Genomic DNA, 19,013 nt, shown 5'->3' with positions numbered 1-19,013 from the left:
TATCTTCAAAGTCAATTTTGTGGTGGAATGTAGCATATTCACAGGGGCCCGGGACCAGGGCATAGAGAGTTTGGGGGTTGTGTGTTGGGGTAGACATTATTCTGCCTACCACAGGGCCTGTGATAAACATGTAAATTTTATGTTTTTAATGATTTTTAAAGTTTATTTATTTTGAGAGAGAAAGATAGAGAAAGCATGAGCAGGGGAGAAGCAGAGAGAGAGAGAGAGAGAGAGAGAATCCCAGGCAGGCTCCACACTGTCCACACAGAGCCCGAACGGGGGTTTGAACTCATGAACCACCATGACCTGGGCTGATATCAAGAGTCGGATGCTCAACCGAGCCACCCAGGCGCCCCTAAACATGTAAATCTTAGAGTGCATCTTCTCTAGTTACTCCTTGGAGATCAAAGGAGGGCGAAGCTACTCAAGAAAACATTTGAAACAAGTCAAATGACTTGTCAAAGGTTACTGTGTCAGCTGTAGATTAAAAAAAACCGTTGTTGAAAAAAAATCAGGTCAAACAATTTTTTGGTGGTGGTGGTAGGGGTTTGTTCTTCCTTGTCCCCTTCTTGGGGTGAAGTAAGAAGGGGAGAGATTTTATTTCACCTTCTATAGTCTATTCCCTTTGCAGTATTTCGTTTATTGGACACGAACATCTTCTGTGTGAGGAGCATTAAAGCAGGAGCACTGAATTCTGTGGTGCCTCTTAGCACCGGCTCTCCCATGTGCTAACATCAGGGGATGGAAGGTTATTTCGTTACCCAGGGAAACCTTTCAAATTGTGGCCATTGACCCCGCCTCCCTAATATTTAAGGCCTGGCTGCTCATTAATCCAGTTTAGGACTGATTTTAGGAACGTTTCCGGACAAACAGGTACAAAAACCCTATGTGCTGGGCACTCTGAACCAAATTTCATTTCATATTCAGCAACCAAGGCTCAGAGAGGCTACATACATTGTCCACTGTCTCTCAGCGTGTACTAATTATTAAACACTTGCTCTATGCTAGGAGTCAAATTACATGGAAGTCTCCCTTCACACCTTCTTCCCAACTGCCATGCGTTTTATGCTCATTTTAATCCCAATAGTGCTCTGAGGTATTATTAGACTAATGTTGTAGATTAGAAAATTTGAAGCTCAGAGAGGTTGAGCCCCTACTTTTAGGTCGATACCCAGGGAGTGACCTAGCCAGAATTCCAGCGTAGGAGTGTCTACTTTTGACTCCAGGGCCTGTGTTCTCTCCAGGGTACTGCCTCTAAGAAGGCCTCAAGTGCATTGCGGTCAGTATGGCCCCAAAGTCCAAGTTCTTTACCCCTCATTATCACGAAGTTCACCAAGTGGTAACATTCTAGGCTGCGGGTGCAGCTTCTGCAAACATAGCTTCTGCAAACACATAGCGGCATTAGGGGCATGAGAGCAGAGGAGGAAATGGGGAACTGTTTAGGTCCATCAAGCGTGGAATAACCGTTTTACTGGTATGAGTGTCTCATTGTCTCATTATTATGCGGCAGTGAGTCATTCAGGGAAGGACCAAAAGGGAAAGTCCTGCCCCTTGTCATCTTTTTGAAGTGTCAGTGAGAACCGTTTAGGCGGGGAGAGGCATAAAGTGGGCCCTGGGAGTCGAGCTACCAGTTCTCCATCCTCACCCTTAACCGCCCGGGGGCCCGGAGGCGAGAAGCGCCGAAGGGGTTAAGTGTGGCAGGGGAGCCCAGCCACCGCCCCTTCCCAGCATTGCCTCCCAGAATGCCTCAGGCTCGCATCCAGTTCCCGCACCTCGCGAGACTCCGCCCAGTCTCTTCCCCGAACGACTGCCCGTCCCCCTTCTTTACCGAGGTTTGCGCGAGGCGGAGGAAGGGAGGGGAGGGCGGAAAAGACGGGCCGCGAGAGGTACGCCGGGAAGTGTGGTCCAAGCGCTTCATGCAGCCATATTCTTCCGGAGCCGGGGAGGCCAGAGAGGCAGTCGGGACTACAATTCCCAGCCGCCTTTTCGGTTTGTTTTTGTTCAAAAAAAAAAAAAAAACCCCACACTCCCCCTCCTCACTCTTCACACACACTCACACACACACACACCCACGGCAGACACGCACACACCCGGGCGCCGAAGGGAAAGCCGCGTCTCGCTTTCCCGCCCCGCCGGCAGTCCTGTCTCGGCCCCTCAGCAGAGCGGGAAAGCGGAGGCTGGAGCCGTGACCTCTGACCCCGTGGTTATGCGGAGCCGCCGCATTCCTTAGCGATCGCGGGGCTGCCGCCGCCGCTGCTGCCGCCGCCGCCGCCGCCGTGGGCGACTGACGCAGCGCGGGCGCGTGGAGCCGCCGCCACCCCTCCCCCATCGCCGCCCTCGCGCCGGGTCTCGCGCCAGCCGGTCCCCGCACGCCCGCCCCCTCTGCCCGGCCGCACCCGAGTCCTCGCGCGCCGCCGCCGCCACGCGCCCCCCGCCGCCGTCGGTGCCCCAGCCCCGCGCCGCCGCCACCCGCCCCGCCCGGAGGTCCCGCGTGGAGCCGCCGCCGCCGCCGCCGGGGAGGAGGAGGATGAAGGACAAACAGAAGAGGAAGAAGGAGCGCACGTGGGCCGAGGCCGCGCGCCTGGTGAGGCGGGTCGCCGAGGGGGTTCAGTGGGGGACGCGGGGGGTGGGCTCGCCGAGCCCCCTCCACCGGGAGGGGGAGGGGCGAAGCTCTGCCCACTGCAGGAGGGGCGGGGCCACCAATTATCTAGGAACGGGACCCCCTCCCCCCCCCTCCCCGCCCGGCGTTGGGTGGGGAGAGGTCCCCCGCCGGTTGGATGTGGCGCCTTTTTCTGCGGCTCCCCCCACCCCTTAAATTCCTGCGGAGGGGCGAGCTGGCAAGCCGACTCCTCCCCCTCTGGGCGGCGGGGCCCCAGCCTCCCCTCCCTCCCCTCCCCCACTATTTGGCAGCGTCTGGGGGTCTGGGGAAGCTTCGTTTACGCACTCGGGGGAGTTAGGTTTCCGGGAAGGGTCGGAAGCTCCTCCCTCGCTTCCTGGTGGGTAATGGGGTGGTGCGTTTGACTCCAGGGGTGGGAAAACACCCCCAATTTTGAGGACGCGAGTGGCATTTTGAGCCTTCCCAATCTAAACCAGGTGTGTGGAGGGAAGCAAGTGCTTACTCCCTGCTGGAACCTTGAGTAGTGGTTCTCAAACTTTAGCGTCTTGGACATCTGGGAGGTTTTTAGGAATGCTCGTCCTAGGGCCCTACTTAAGATCCTCTGAGTCCGAGGTTCCGGAGTAGAGTCTGAGTGTCTTCATTTTAACCAGGTTCCTGTGTTGCCTGTAATGCAGGTGGCCCCGGACCACACTTTGAGAAACGCTGACTAGAGTGTTTTACTTCCTAAGCCAGACTGGAGCTAGATAGGCACTGTGCACAGAGTGCCTCTACTTTGCAAAGAATGTATGTGTGAGTCCACTCCTTAGCGTACTGGTGCATGTAGACATGAAGTGTTGGACAAAGACCAAGTACCTCTGTTTGAAGATACTGCTCGCTGAGAACTTAGCAAAGGAGAGAGTAATTTGAGTGTTGGAAGCTGCCTGGTGAGGAGGGTTGTGAGTTTTTTCACAGCGTCAGAGGACTTGTAAGTGAAATACCTTCCTTTTGGATTTGCACCCACAAAGCTGAGATACTGTGAGACGTGTTCTCATAAAATCTTGCGGATGACAATAGTAATAGTTCATACTTCTCCCAGAGATGTCACTTCCTCAAGTGTCACATAGCAGGGTTATAGTGTGGATAGCATACATTCCTCTTGGCACCCTGTAGTTGATACGTAATTACTATAATTGACTTTTTAATGGTGAATGAAGCTTCATCTTGTAGTCTTTTGCTTTATTTTGGGAAGTGAGGTTCCTGCCTCAAAGGTGTTGTGCAGACAGAGATGGCTGTGTGTTGAGTGTTGTTACAGGTCTGTGGTAGGTACGCCTTTTTCTTACCTGGGGTGTATGAAACTCAGTTACTGACTTACAAGAACTAAAGCTGTTGGGTTTATAAGAGAATTTTCACTGGTGTTCCTGATTGTCTTCCCCAGGCACTTGTTGCCCAGTGAACAGAAATAGCAGTTGTTTGTGTGCTCAAGTTTCATGCTTCAGTTAATTTGTTTTGGTTTGGCATGTGAAAATTGGAGATTTTGAAGTTCCTAAATATTTTTTTGATTCGGTCAAAATTGAAAGCTGTGGCTGGCTTTGAGATCTCTTGGAAATTTTAGGATTTCTCCAGTGTTGCTTCACTTGGAAACAAATTTAGGCCTGAAGGAGAGTAGGGGAGAGCCAAAGGATGTGCTTGCTCTCTTTCTCCTCGAGGTTGACTCTTGGGTGTTCATTGGAATTCTCCTCCGAGTCCCTGTTATGTAGGTGTTTATGACTCTGGGCACCAAGAGGAAATTTGCTTGCCAGAGTTACTTGTTAGAGGTAGGTGAAAGTACCTTTAAATCCTGTGTTATATGTTCTGATGGAATTTTAAAGTTTGTCTCAAAGCTCTGTTGGCTCTTACTAGATGAAAGACTTCAGGAACTTGGGGTCCACTATTCTGTTAAGCCTCTTTAGGTTCTTGAACTTAACTGTGATGTGATCTGAACTCCAGTATCCAGATTGCTGCTTCTGTTTTACCATTGGCTCAACCGCATGCCAGATTATCCAAGTTCTTTCTCTTTTTGTTCTCTTTTTGTTTTATGGCTCTTCGTTAAAGAATAATATGAGTGGGAATTACTTTGTAGTGCCCTTGAACATGTGGCAGAGGACTTTTGGAAACATGGTGCATAATTGTGCATATCTGTATTGTTTTTCTGTTAGAATTTTCTATCCCTTTGGATGGGACCACTTGGTGGGTGAGGGTTAACTTTTTAGCGTTCTCTCCCCATGTAAAGAAAATTTTTGCAACCTGGAGCGCTAGAGAGTTTGTGAGAGCTTATGCTGGACATAGAGCATCTTGACTAGAGAAAGCTGTAAGGGTAGGGAGGTTGATTAAATCTACTCTTTGGACAGGTGAATTTGGACTGCTTGCCATGGCAATCAGAGGCACTTGCTTTGGGGCGGTTTCATATTGCTCCTGACCTTGATTAGATTCGTGGCTAGAGTGATACTGGGAACTCTTTTAAAAACTATTTGGGTAGGAAAGAAGAGACTCCTGGAGAAGTTCAGTAGGGTAGTATACCTCAAGAGATTGATTTTTGCAGATGTTAGTTATGTTGTTGAGAAGTAGATACTCCTCTTTGAAACATTCTGTAGTATTGTCTTTTCTAGATATAAGAGGTAGACTTTAGAGGGTTGGATAGTGTAAATCCTCTTGCTTGTTAGGAACAATTTGTTTGGGAGAAATAGCCAAGGGGATTTCCCTTTAAATTGAATGTCCTTAAATGGATTCTCCCTGGCTTTGAGACACTCTTCATTGTACGCTTTATCTTTCACTTTGATTCATGACTGACCATTCTTACATCAAACATTTTTTTTTTCTCTTTGAAGTAGGAGAAGAGATACTTTTTTTTTTAAAGTGTGCTAGAAAGAGACTAGGAATAGAACACTGCTGAATTGTTCTTGTACTAAAAGCTGGAGGCATATACAATTATAATAAAAGTGAATACTTTGTATCTTTTGATGTAACTTCCTTTTAGAGATTTTGTTTTCTCTCAGATTCTCAGGCTCATCCTGACTGTTGCTTAAATAATTGGTAACTGATTTTTCAGAATCATGCTTCTTTTTTAAAAAAATTATGGTACAGAAATTGACTAGCTCAACTCACATTTAGTATCAAAGAAGTGATACCTGTGGCAGTGAGCATTAGTAGCTTGTAACCAGGGTTTGTTGTGGATTTGTTCAAGTCAGCACTGCTTAACTTGGCTCTTAGTCAGGTTCTTAGAATACAGAGGTGAATAAGGTTTGCCCTTGAGGAGCTTATGGTCTTCTGGGAGTGGAGAAGGTCTAGACCCATGAGTAGCATTTTACTACTTGCTAAGTGCCATTGTAGATGCACAAATGATAAACAGACATCCTGGTTCATGCTTATTGTCCAGGCATAATTATGACTACTTTCTCTCTTTCACTCACAAGTGCCCTACTTTGGAAGGTAAATTATGTGTTGTGGACTAGGAGGACACTGAAAGCAGACATTTAACTCTGCTTGGCAGGGATCAGAGAAGACTTCCTGGAGGAAGGTGCTTTCCAAACTGAATCTTGAAGGGTGAGCGGAAGTTAGGGCCATCACAGATGATGTTAGCAGGAGCTAGTGACAAGAAATAGCAGTCGTGTGTGTGCGCTCGCACATGTGCTTGTGCACAGGGTGGAGAGTGTGGGAATTGGGTAGAACTACACACAGTTGTTGGAACGTGAAGCTTGTGGATTATCAGTTTGGCAGTGAGGTAGAGAGAAAGGCAGGCACCGGATTCTGAGGACCTCGTGTGCCAGGCACCATAGGCACTTACTTCCATTATCTCTAATCTGTTTAACAACTCTTACGGGAAGACATCAGTATCCTTCCATCACAAGTGAGGGAATTTAGGCTCAAGTTGGGTAGATGAGGTGCCCAAGTTTAGCAGGCAAGAATTTGAATCCAGGTCCGTCTGGTTCTTTTTTTTTTTTTTTTTTTTTTAATTTTTTTTTTTCAACGTTTATTTATTTTTGGGACAGAGAGAGACAGAGCATGAACGGGGGAGGGGCAGAGAGAGAGGGAGACACAGAATCGGAAACAGGCTCCAGGCTCCGAGCCATCAGCCCAGAGCCTGACGCGGGGCTCGAACTCCCGGACCGCGAGATCGTGACCTGGCTGAAGTCGGACGCTTAACCGACTGCGCCACCCAGGCGCCCCCAGGTCCGTCTGGTTCTATATAGCCTGTGCTTTTCCAGTGAGGTGGTGAACTCTTCAGAAGCTTCAGCTTTTCCTGTATATGATTAGGTTGCTTTTGAAGGAGTTTAAGGTGGGAAAGTGATGAGGGCAGGTTTGTTTTGTAGGGTTGACCTCAGACTATAGCAGGTAGCTGGGATTTGGTCTTGTTTATGTTGAATTCCTAGAATTGTCCTTGGCACAAGTAAATATTTCGTGTATTTGTTAAGTGAAGGATGGCAGAGAAGGAAGAATGCATTTGAGGAAAGCGGGGCTGGTTATGGGAGTATTAGTGAAGGGCCTGTATATCGGGTCAGGGAAGGAACTGGGGGGCAGGCGAGAGTAGGAGTGCTGTCTAGGTTTCTGCATTAGGTGAACAGACAGGTTGTCAATCAAGGGCAGAGATATGGAGGAAGAGGCACGATTAATTGGAGTTGCCAGTTAGATTAGAACAGATGATCAAGGGGGGAATGTCAGTACAGACCTGAAGTCAGAAGCTGGGGGAGAAACCCAGGCCAGAGGTAAATATTTGGGAGTTAGCAGAATATAGGTAGTAGTTGAAGCTACGAGAGGTGCTAATGCTACCCGAAGAGAATGTAAAAATTGAAAAGAGAGGTTAACAATGGGACCATGGTAAATAGGGGCTTTATTTCAGCACCTGCTTCTCCAAAGCATGACTTACTTCCATTAGTGCTAGGGGCTCATGTTCTTCCATAGGGAGAACCTTTAGCAACAGTCCTGTCAGACTGCTTGCTTTAGTTTTATTTGAGACAAAGTAGTACTTAGTTGTTACAGTTGTTACAGTGACTGCAAGGTATTGGTGTGGTTTGGAGTTACCTCAGCAGCTACTGGTAGAGACAGTACAAAGCTACTGGCAGCCTTTTTTCTCCCCGAGAAGGACAGCATTTCCAGAACTTCCCTGCACCTTCATGTGAGAGAGATGCGGTTGCTCACTAAGAAACTGCTGCCACGACCCTGTTGCAGATGATGCCAACGTAAATGGGATGCTCTGTTTCCCATTGCTTTGCCTGCCCCCATCATGCGGAATCAGAGCATCATGTTGCCAAATGGCAAAATGTACCGCGGCAGTTAACACCAGGATTTTGCAACACAGTGGCAAAAACCATCACTTAAAAATACGGCTACTAGAGGTGCCTGAGTGGCTCAGTCGGTTAAGCGTCGGACTTCGGCTCAGGTCATGATCTCACACTCCGTGAGTTCGAGCCCTGCGTTGGGCTCTGTGCTGACAGCTCAGAGCCTGGAGCCTGCTTCACGTTCTGTGTCTCCCTCTCTCTATCTCTGCCCCTTCCCTGCTCATGCTCTCTCTCTGTCTCAAAAATAAATAAACATTAAAAAAAAATTTTAAAAAGAAAAAAAAATACGGCTACTAAACAGACTTCCTTGGGAAAGAAAATCTGAATGCATTTCTGTCTTGTCATTTATTGTATAGCCCTACGTATTCTGTGGTTTAGTCATGTGAACAACGTGAGGTTAGGTGGTAACCAGGGTTGCTGAGGCCCCACCCACGTACCAGAGCATGTATGCTAAGAAGATGTGTGTTTTTATGGGGCGCCTGGGTGGCGCAGTCGGTTAAGCGTCCGACTTCAACCAGGTCACGATCTCGCGGTCCGTGAGTTCGAGCCCCGCGTCAGGCTCAGGGCTGACGGCTCGGAGCCTGGAGCCTGTTTCCGATTCTGTGTCTCCCTCTCTCTCTGCCCCTCCCCCGTTCATGCTCTGTCTCTCTCTGTCCCAAAAATAAATAAACGTTGAAAAAAAAAAATTAAAAAAAAAAAAAAAGAAGATGTGTGTTTTTAGAATTAAGAATTAGACTGTTTATGCTAATTTCAGTGACTTTTAGCAACTAGATAGCTATATACGTAATTTGGTTCCTGAAGCAGTTTTAACTGTGGAGGGACCAAATTGTCAGCTGTGGTATCTCACAGCAGAACTGTAGCCAGTGATACAGACTGATGGATATAAATGGAAATTACACACTGAAATCAGAACATTTGTATTTCTTCTTCAGGTACTAGAAAACTACTCAGATGCTCCAATGACACCAAAACAGATTCTGCAGGTCATAGAAGCAGAAGGACTAAAGGAAATGAGGTTTGTATTGTTCTTTTTTTTTCTTCTTTTAACAATAGCAGCCAACATTTCTTAAATAATGTATTGTTCTTGCTGCTCAGCATGAGGATTTCATAGGACTTGTGTCTTTCTGTAGATACATAGGGACATGAGTAAGTGCACATATGCCTCCTCCCCCCCCTCCTGCCCCACGCCTGGCGTGGTATGGAACTATCTCCCAGGCTGTGTCTCCTCTGAGTGGAGGGTGAGAGTGGGTGAACATCCATTTGTTTTCATTAGAGATGCAGCAGTTTCCCTATTCTTCTTGTTCTTCTTTAAGTCTTGACACGGAATGTGTTCTTTGTGTAAGGAGTCTGCACATTTTCTTTTGTATTCTCTATTGCGCATTTTAGTAATAGAGAAGGGGCAGACTCTGATAGGCTCTGTCTTGTTTAAAACTTCCTTCTTTTTTTCCCTTCTGTATTTTTCTGCCCTTCTTTCTATATCTCTGAAGTCCTTTATTTTAGGATCAAAGAAGGGTGGTCTCATCACTATAACAGCCACTGACCTTTTTTTCCTCCCTACTGATTCTAGCCATTTATCGTAGGGGATATACTAAATTTTAGAGTGACCTTGATTTTAGGCTCCTGTGATGTAGTTTTCCTAAAGCAGCAACAAGTTAGAAACCAGAGGAGTCGCAGGCATGCAAATCAGCAGCTGTCTTTAATCCTTTTCTCTCTTCACTCTCACCCCAACCTGTTTTTTTGATTGTTTGTTTGTTTTGTTTTTAATTTAAATGAAAGAGGAGAGCACAACACAGTGTCCCTTCTTGGGACTCAGAACAAACAACGTATGTTTTTGCTGGTTCAGCTTTATCTGCTTGAAATTGACCTTTTAGGGTCAAAAGATGCTCACTTTCCAGTCATCAGTTCAAATCTTCTCAAGTTGACAGTTTGTGGGGAGGGAAGACCAGGATTACCTAGATCACATTCATTTAAATAGTACCTGTGCACTGTGTAGCGTTATAATTGTGCTTTATTTTTGTTTTTACGGGCTATTTCCCATCATGCTGCCGTCTGCACTGCTGTTGGACCACTATACCTATAGAAGGTAAATTAGTCCCTTTGGGACAGATGGAACTGAGAACCTTAAATTGTTTCTGCTCCTTGCTCTTATAGGAATTAGGGAAGCAGTCATGGTAGCTCGTGATGAGTGAGCAGCTCTGTAATTTGTAGACAGAGGTCTAGTGTGTGGGAGTCACTGTTCTGCTGAAGGACTCTGCCGGCATGCCACGCCCCCTCGTAGCAGAGATGCTAGCACACCCACCGGATATTCCAGATTCTGCACAAGGTTCCTTTTAGAGATTGGTTCTTGGTGAATTTTTTTTTTTTTTTTAGCATCCAGTGTGTTCCAAAGCAGAATAAGTAATAGGTTTTTTTTTTTTTTAATGGCTTTTTTAGACTCAGAATTTATTTTTAACACTGCATAAATTAAGGCCTCTGGTTCCGAAAAATCTTAAGAGGCTTTACTTAAGATCTTTATATATTTTCTGCATACTGGGGAGAGGGAAGAGAAGGTGCTCAGGTGAACCCTAGCACTGACGTGCAGGTGCCACACTCCGTTAGTATTAATAACGGACGTTTGTCTGTGTTTTTGACAGCTGTTCTATTTTAAGATTCAGTAAGTAGCCTCCAACTCAGTTATCATTGTTTTGGAAGCAACTGTTGTAGCAGGGACTGTGAAATAGCTTAATAATTCTTTTCCCCTTTTTCTCTTTCTTGGTTTAATGTTTGAACATTGTTGGGTACCAAGTCCATTTGACTTACTTTTCTTTTTATGTTCCAACTTAAGTGATTGCTCCTGGGTAGATGTAGAATAAAACCCATCCTTTCCCCTTGAGAATAGAGGAAAAGCAAATGAAATATTCTTCTTTTGTGTGCTTATTAGAAAATATTTAACTGGGGATGAAAACATATGCTTATTTTCTTGGACGCTGGCATTGATTCTCTGGTCTTTGTGTTGATAATATGTGGCAGCTTCTGAGCATGATACATACAGGTTGGAATACAGAGGCAAGGAAATACAGATTTCTTTTTAATTAATATTAAAATTTAATAAAAATACTGGGTAATGTGTTTTTTAAAAAGACTCGTTGAACTTCAGCAGTCATTGTGTGCTTTTTCTAAGTCTCTTGACTTAGAAAGTCTCTTGAGAACTTGGTTGGTATTGTCAAAAGGCACTAAGGAAGTGTCAGGTGTGGAACAAGGGAATCACATGACATGTCTTATCCGAGTGTGTTTGATGGGAACTTCATTCGTTGCTGTTTTACTACTTTCAAAGTGGAATTGTTATGGTCCCTTTTCTGCTATATTTCTTGCACTTTTCTTCTTGATTTAAGAACGAGTTAGAGGGTATTAGATCTTTGAGTAAGTAGGCATATAGATTTATATAGCCCTCATCCATCCTTGTATGTTTTCACAGTGGGACATCCCCTCTTGCATGTCTCAATGCCATGCTACATTCCAATTCAAGAGGAGGAGAGGGGCTATTTTATAAACTGCCCGGCCGAATCAGCCTTTTCACACTCAAGGTAAGTAATAGCAACTCTGTTCTTAAACTTTTAGTGTAAGTCACCTGGTAGGTCTGAGATGAGGCCCATCAATTTACATTTCTAATAGGCAGGTGATTCTGATTCTGTTGGTGCTAAATGGCACCTTGAGATGTTCTAGGGCGAACAGGGTTTTAGGAATTATTTAGTCCTATCGGCTATTTTGTCTGTATTCATCTTTTCTTTGTCTATGTCTTTGCAGATTGTGTGCAATGGAGGGATAAGTATGTGTGGGGATAACTGCAAATGTGCTTTGATTAGGGTTTTGTTTGTAATAGTATTGTGAAAGATAAATTACCGGACAGCTAAAATAAGACCTACTCTATGGAAAATAACTGACGTGTGAACATACTTGTGGAAATTCAAAAACTCATTAGTGTTTTCTAAGTGACGCTAATTACAAAGGAAGAGAAGTTAAGTCAGGTAGAGTTCATAATAAAGCTTAAATAGAGCTGAAATGAACAGGCTAATTATTTTCCTATTACTTGTGATATACATGGCTGTCATTTAGGAGACTGACATGCTGCCTGCTGCGCTAAGGAGGCTAGCTTATATGGCTATCATTTAAATCAGGGGTTGACCTACTTTCTGTAAAGCGCCAGATAATAAATCTTTCAGGTTTTGGGGATCATACTGTCTCTATCGTAGTTCTTCACCTCTGCCATTGTAGCAATAGAGCAGCTATAGACCATTCATAAAGGGATGGACAGGTTGTGTTCCAATAAAACTTTATTTTCAAAGACTGTGAGAGGGCCAGATTTGGCTTGGGGCTGTAGTTTGCTGACCTGATTTAGTCATAAGATGACCTGTTGAGGAAGCTGAAAATTTGATGCTGACCCTTTTACTGCGTCCATAATGTTATAAATTGCAGTAGTCTATATACAGACTTTTCTCTTTTAGTTTCCTTTTCTTTCCTTTTTAAATGTTTATTCATTTTTGAGAGAGTGTGAACAGGGGAGGGGCAGAGAGAGGGGGACAGAGGACAGAAGTGGGCTCTGCGCTGACAGCAATGAGCCAGATGTGGGGCTCGAACTCACGGGCTGTGAGATTGTGACCTGAGCTGAAGTCAGACGCTCAATCAACTGAGCCACCCAGGCGCCCCTTGTTTTATTTTCTTGATGGACTTATTTTCTTTAATTCAAATTAAACACTTGAGCAAATACCAGTTACATCACCTGCTATCATAAAATTTGATCTTTATGTATACTTTATGTATATTTCAGATGTATCTTATATTCGGATGTCTGTGCTGTTTTCTATATTATTTATAATATTTTGGCTTTTTTTTTTGTTGTTGTTGTTGTTGTTGTTGTTGTTGTTAAGAGGCAGCGTAATGTAGGGTCAGGAACCGAGCCTTGGTAGAGACAGAGCCCTGAGTTCAAAACCTAGGCTTATAACCTGGGACAGATTTAACTCTTCTTTATGGTAGTGTCTGCATCCCTGCTACAGAACCAGTCCTTAATAAATGCTAGCTTTTTTGGTGTTTCTTTAGGTTATCTTCAATTGCTCGTTAATGGCATTTTTCTATTATATATTGTTGTATATAACATAATGGTACATAGGTATGTATAATTATGATTGTATTGCATATATAACAAATATGCATGTTGATGGCATATTTCTATATTGGGAGGAGAAATACCTTTTTCTATGAACACCTTGAGGGTAAGAACTGACTTTTGTCTTTATAACTTGACCACATTTGCTTTATCCCTCTCTACATATGCATACCTTCCCCTCCCCCCCTCCCCCGCCCCCAAACTATTTGCAAGTATTAGCCAGAACTGGTACTTCATTATTCTACATAACCATAATTTTATTATCACATTCAAGAAAACTAACATTGATACAGTAGTATTTAATATGTAATCCATATTCAAATTGTTCCTACTTCCCCAAATATTCTTTTTATTTTTTTTACTTTAAAATTTTTTTTCAACATTTTATTTATTTTTGAGAGACAGAGACAGCAGGAGCAGGGGAGGGGCAGAGAGAGAGGGAGACACAGAATCCAGAGCAGGCTCCAGAGCTATCAGCGCAGAGCCTGATGTGGGGCTCGAACCCACAAGTAGTGAGATCATGACCTGAGCCGAAGTCAGATGCTTAACCGACTGAGCCACCCAGGCGCCCCTCCCAAATATTCTTTATAGCTTATATTTTCAGTCCAGTATCCAGTCAAGAATCATGCATTTCAGTTGGTTGACATGTCTCTTTAATCTTTATTAATGTAGAACAGTTCCCTTGCCTTGTTTTGTCCTTTATGGCATTGATATTTTTGAGCAGTTCAGGTCATTTGTCTTGTGGAATTAAATACATTTTTGAAGGACTAATAAAAGTGTAGAAATCTTGGTTATTTCCAGAGCTTTTTGTTTGCACTGTCGGATCATGTCCACTGTTCCCAGGTTGTGGTACAGAGCCACTCAGCAATGGAGGGTGGAAGTGATGGGATGTGTGGTATAGTAGTGATGGGTCTGGGTCTTGCCTGTAATAAGGGACAGGAAGGCACAACTTATTTAATTACGTTTCTCATTTTTTCTTTGGAAGATTTCTAGTGATACCTCTGAAATCCTGTGCCATTTACTTTGCCTAAGTTTTATGTGTCAAGAAAAAGCATGTGCAGAATGGCTTCTAGATTTTCTGCCCTCTGCTTGGAAATATCTTCTAGTGGGGCCGTCGAGGTCAGAATTCTATCCATCCATGTGATTTTGCTACTTCGTGGAAAACAGGAATTTTTTTCAGTTCTGGATACATTTGTGTGGCTGTATCTATGATTACCAAAGGTTTACTGATAAGCTGGAGTCCTTTTGGGTATGCCACAGGGTTTCTTGTCTGATAAAAGTTAGTTTTGTGTCATGTGATGGAACATTTGACACTTTATATATAGATGTTTACATCAGTCCCCAGAGCTAGTCCTCAAGGATGGATGGGATAGATGAAATCTATCCAGGCTTTGAATTCTTTTTTTTTTTTTAATGTTCATTTATTTTTTAGAGACAGACACACACACACACACACACACACACACACACACACACACACAGAGTGCGAGTGGGGGAGGGGCAGAGAGAGGGAGACCCAGAATCCGAAGCAGACTCTAGGCTCTGAGCTGTCAGCACAGAGCTTGACACGGGGCTCGAACCCATAAACCATGAGATCATGACCTGAGCCCAAGTCGGATGCTCAACTGATTGAGCCACCCAGGTGCCCCATGTTTTGAATTCTTGATTTGAATTGCTTTCCTTAAGCCTTTCCTGAAGTCAGCTGTCAGTGTCCATTATTGGTTAGAGGTAGGATTCATACTGTTGTTTACACTTGGGATTCCCTGTTCTTATAAAGCCACTCTGAGCTTCTTTGTAGTATTCTACATTTTTGGACTTTGATGCTGAACTACTACTATGATTTTGTGACTTGGTGGTTGTGTCACTGGTGAGTGTTGCCTATATTGGACTTTACAGCACTTACTGTCTGCATAACTGCAGTCATGTGAACATCGTTCAGTTTTTTTTGTTTTTGTTTTTGTTTTTTTTTTTTTGTGGAATGATTCTCACATCGATACATCACTTTTGTTACTTAGGGCTATTCGCACTTTATTATACCTTGTGTAAGATATAGGGCTTACCCTTCAGGGTCTTTTGACCCAATTAACAAGCCCAGTTGGATCTTTATAATATGTAGAGCATTTTTTTTTTAAGTAAAAAACATCTTTAGGAAATAGGTGACCGTACTTGAAGTATCCATCCATTAAAATCCACAGTTTGCAAATAAAAGAAAGGAAAAAGCAAATGGAGGAAGAGAGAGCAATGATTATTGCAGCCTCACAATGTTATTTATATAACTACAATTAAAATATTCAGGTACAACTCCACACTTACAGCAGTTTCAAAGCTATTTATGTTACTGTTAAATACCGAAAGAACAAATGAAGTAAGCCTAGACTTAGGTACGGTGAAATCATGGAGACTGTCATTTGAAAGGCAGTATCAGAGAACATTTTAATTTGACTTTTGATACATGCACAGCAAGCAGAGTGGTCTTTTAAAAATGCAAATCACAGGGCATCTGGGTGGCTTATTTGGTTAAGCGTCAGACTCTTGATTTCTGATGAGGTCGTGAACCCAGGGTTGTGGGATCGAGTCCCTTGTCAGCTTCTGTGCTGAGTGTGGAGCCTGCTTAAGATTGTTTCCCTCTGTCCCCCGCCCCCTTGCACATGCATGCTTATGTGCTCTCTTTCAAAATAATAAGTAAATACATAAATATATAAAGCAGATTACATCATGTCACTATCGTGTCTGGCCCTTGCCTACTCTGTGATGTGTTGTCCTGGTACTTTTCCCTTGGTCGTCACTAAAGCCGTCCTGGTCTTTACTTTGTTTCTCAACCCCTCAGACTTGTGTCCACCATAGGGCCCTGCACTTGCTAGCCCTTCTACTATAAAGCTCTATGGTGACTTCTTGTCCTTTGTTTTTTTACTGTTTATTTATATTTGAGAGAGAAAGAGAGAGACAGTGTGAGAGCATGGGAGGGGCAGAGAGAGAGAGATGGAGACGGAATCTGAAGCAGGCTCCAGGCTCTGAGCTGTCAGCACAGAGCCCGATGCGGGGCTCAAACCCACAAGCTGTGAGATCATGACCTGAGCTGAAGTTGGACACATAACTGACTGAGCTACCCAGGCACGCACCCCTTTGTCCTTTGGTTCTTAATCCAAAAATATCTGTTCAGTGAAGTTATCTCTACCCATCTAACGCTACAACATTAGGAGGGTTTTTGTTTGTTTCATAGCCCTATCGGTTTCAGAAATTACCTTGTTGGTTTGGTTACTTGGTTATTGTTAGTCTCTCCGTACTAGTGTATAAGTGCAGGGACTTTGTTTTCATGGTATCTCCTGTCTCTGGCACATAATAGGTACTTAGTAAGCATTGGCTAGATGAAAAATAGATCATGGTATCATCAAAACCTTAGCTATCTAGTTCTCCCTGTAATTCACCTTTCTTTTATATCAGTTTTATAATAGAATATGCATGTTTTGGGTTATATTTTCTTTTGCTCAACAAGTCGACTTCTAAGAACCATTTTTCCCCCTTGCCCTCTTTAGAGCAGTTCTACATAAATCTGTGAAAGAATCTGCTGACACTAGAGATAAATCTGTCCCAGACAATGGCCATAATCTGGTTCCTCTTAATTGCGGAAGGCAGAAACTGAGCCATTAGAAACAGTTTAAACATTTTAGGTATGTTTTAGATACGATGTTATTATTCCTTTTAGAGTTTTGAACTTTGATCGTCTTGGCTTGTTACAAAAAAGAATTTCTACTTTCATTTAAAATGGTAGTGACATTTTAAGACAATGTCTTTGATAGTCTGTGTTAGTCTTATCAAATCTATGATCTTTTAAATGCTTAGAATCTTAGAATTTTAGTGTAGAAAAGACTGTCAAATCATCCAGTTCATTTTCATTTTGCAGATAGAAAACAGAGCATCTAACAAATTAAATAATTTATCCGTGATTATACATCTGTGTGACAAATGCTTGTGGCCAAGTTGGGAGTAGAACCCAGAGTCCCACCTTTTGAGTTTAAGTTCTTTTCATTATGCCAATTTAGAATAAAGAATTTTTCTACAGGTTTTTTGACCTTTGGTCATTTCATCTTTTTGGACCAGTTTGTGAGTTCCTTGATACTTCTCGAAGTGTCAGTTTTAGTGTCTTTAGTGAAAATCCTTATAATTGTTTGCTTACTAAAGTAGCTTTTCATGTTTGGAATGTGAATTTTTAGTCATGGCTGGTTGAATTTCTGCACTCTGCATTAATTACATTGGCGTTTCTGATCATAGGTGTTCTTGTCTATGCTAGGATAAGTGATACATGGTGACAGTAAGAGCACCAGACTAGGAGTCAAGGTCTAGGTTCTAGTATAAAGCATCTCAGGTCTTACTGAACATGTCCATTTATCCTTCTTTGTCTCTAACGCTCAGGAGTTGAAATGGATTGGTCGTTTAAATACTTCAGGTGTAAAACCCTTTTATGTCGTGAAATGGAGCTGCAAAATACAGATAGGTGGCTGTGAAACTGCTCTGGTTGAAACAAGCATGAGGGCCCATCTTCTCCTCTCTTGTGGGTTGCAGTGTCCCCACCCATGCCCCAGGCACTTAAGGATCTTTCCCAGACCCTGGAACTCTGTTGAAAACTTCCTAGAGTAAAAAATCTGTCAAGATCCTTCCTGTGCTCACATTCTAGCATCTAGACTATTTTGTGTGAAAAGTAAGTCGGCATGGAATAATTTTTTTTCTTGTTCCTTTGTGATGCATTTGGTATTTACTGGAGGCAGACCGTTTTATTGCGAGCCTTGTTCCACTCTGAACTGTAGGAGGTCTGCACAGAAGGCCCAGTTGGTAGAGCAGTGCCATTTGCTCTGGTTGATAGTAGCAGCAGTTTGGTTTCGATGGAGGCTTTGACCCCTGAGTTGGTAAGAGTTTCCTTATTTGTTTGAGTAATTCTCAAGGGATGTCTGGATCTGCCTGTGGAACAGGGGGTATTTTGTTGTTAGGATTCCAAGCCAGCTCAGAGAGAAGAGAGAACTTGATTGTTTTTGGAGCCCTGGTCACACTCTGGTTTTATGTCTAAGAGATGAACTACCTTTTGTCCTTCTACTTCCTGAAGTTCAAAGCCCTGTAATAATAAAGTGTGGTAAAGGTCAGCTACCACAGGTTTCGAAAGCACTGCCACCGGAACGGTTTTGTGGTCGCTCAGCGGGTGGGCAGGATGATAATTTCAGGGTTGCTAAAGTGATGTGTATTTTTGAAACAAAAGAATTATACTTCTAAAGTGTGACTGTAAAGCACTGGGGTTCTAGGAACATGAGGAAATTGTGCGTGCTCCAGACTTCCGTGGGACTGTGTTTGAAAATACACACTTTTCTTTGGGTCGGCCAGGATGAAAACTGGAAGTATGATCTCTTCTCTCAGTCGTTCAGATCAGACTTTTTGGGAGAGTTCTTTGAGGAGCTTGTTCAGGCTGACAAAGTAGCTGCTTCTAGTTTAGCGAAGTCTGGAAGAAAAGCTGGAAACTGACATTTGAGTGCTAATTGTATTGCAGACAGGCATCATACTTCTTGCATTGGCCTCTTGCATTGAAACGTAAATACTTGTATTCCTGTACTAATGGGGAAGCAGTCCGAGAGAGTTTAAGTAAATGGAACCAAGTCACCTTTGTGGTTATTTGAGAGATTTGTATCAACACGTGGGGGACAGGCTTAAGAGGTTTGAAGTTTTGACTAGATGAGTTGGTTCTCAAATGGGGAGAATCTTTAAATTCTTTGTGCATCACGAGGCGGGAAAGGAATGGGGAGCAAAAAAGGTCTGTGTTTCTGTTCTGGAAGATGCTTTTTTGATTCAGTTTGACTAGATGTGCTTTCACATGTGTGCCTTTATGCGTCAGCAAATCCCTTCTGTTTTAGTCTTTGACTCTGTGTGCCAGTTTTTCTTGGGTAAATTAACTCGGGACAATTCTCCTTCTACTTCTAACCTCTTG

The 19,013-nt window shown here is 43.5% G+C and overlaps 1 protein-coding gene across 6 annotated transcripts in view; it reads left to right on the top strand.

The window, feature by feature from the left end:
* The first annotated feature begins 2,476 nt into the window (after positions 1–2,476).
* ASXL1 (ASXL transcriptional regulator 1) overlaps positions 2,477–19,013 on the top strand; it is a 77,445-nt gene continuing 60,908 nt past the window's right edge. For 3 of the 6 annotated variants that reach the window (XM_030309815.1, XM_030309814.1, XM_030309812.1), the window contains exons 1-4: positions 2,477–2,584; positions 8,841–8,923; positions 9,989–9,991; positions 11,363–11,471. In XM_030309815.1, the coding sequence (XP_030165675.1) occupies positions 2,528–2,584; positions 8,841–8,923; positions 9,989–9,991; positions 11,363–11,471 (252 nt within the window). In that variant the 5' untranslated portion in view covers positions 2,477–2,527. The remainder of the gene's footprint in view (positions 2,585–8,840; positions 8,924–9,988; positions 9,992–11,362; positions 11,472–19,013) is intronic. The other 3 variants (XM_030309809.1, XM_030309811.1, XM_030309810.1) reach the window with 3 other exon arrangements.

This window comes from Lynx canadensis, chromosome A3, assembly GCF_007474595.2.
Source record: "Lynx canadensis isolate LIC74 chromosome A3, mLynCan4.pri.v2, whole genome shotgun sequence".
Taxonomy (NCBI): Eukaryota; Metazoa; Chordata; class Mammalia; order Carnivora; family Felidae; genus Lynx; species Lynx canadensis.
Note: the sequence above shows the minus strand (reverse complement) of the source record. Positions and strands in the feature narration are given on the sequence as shown.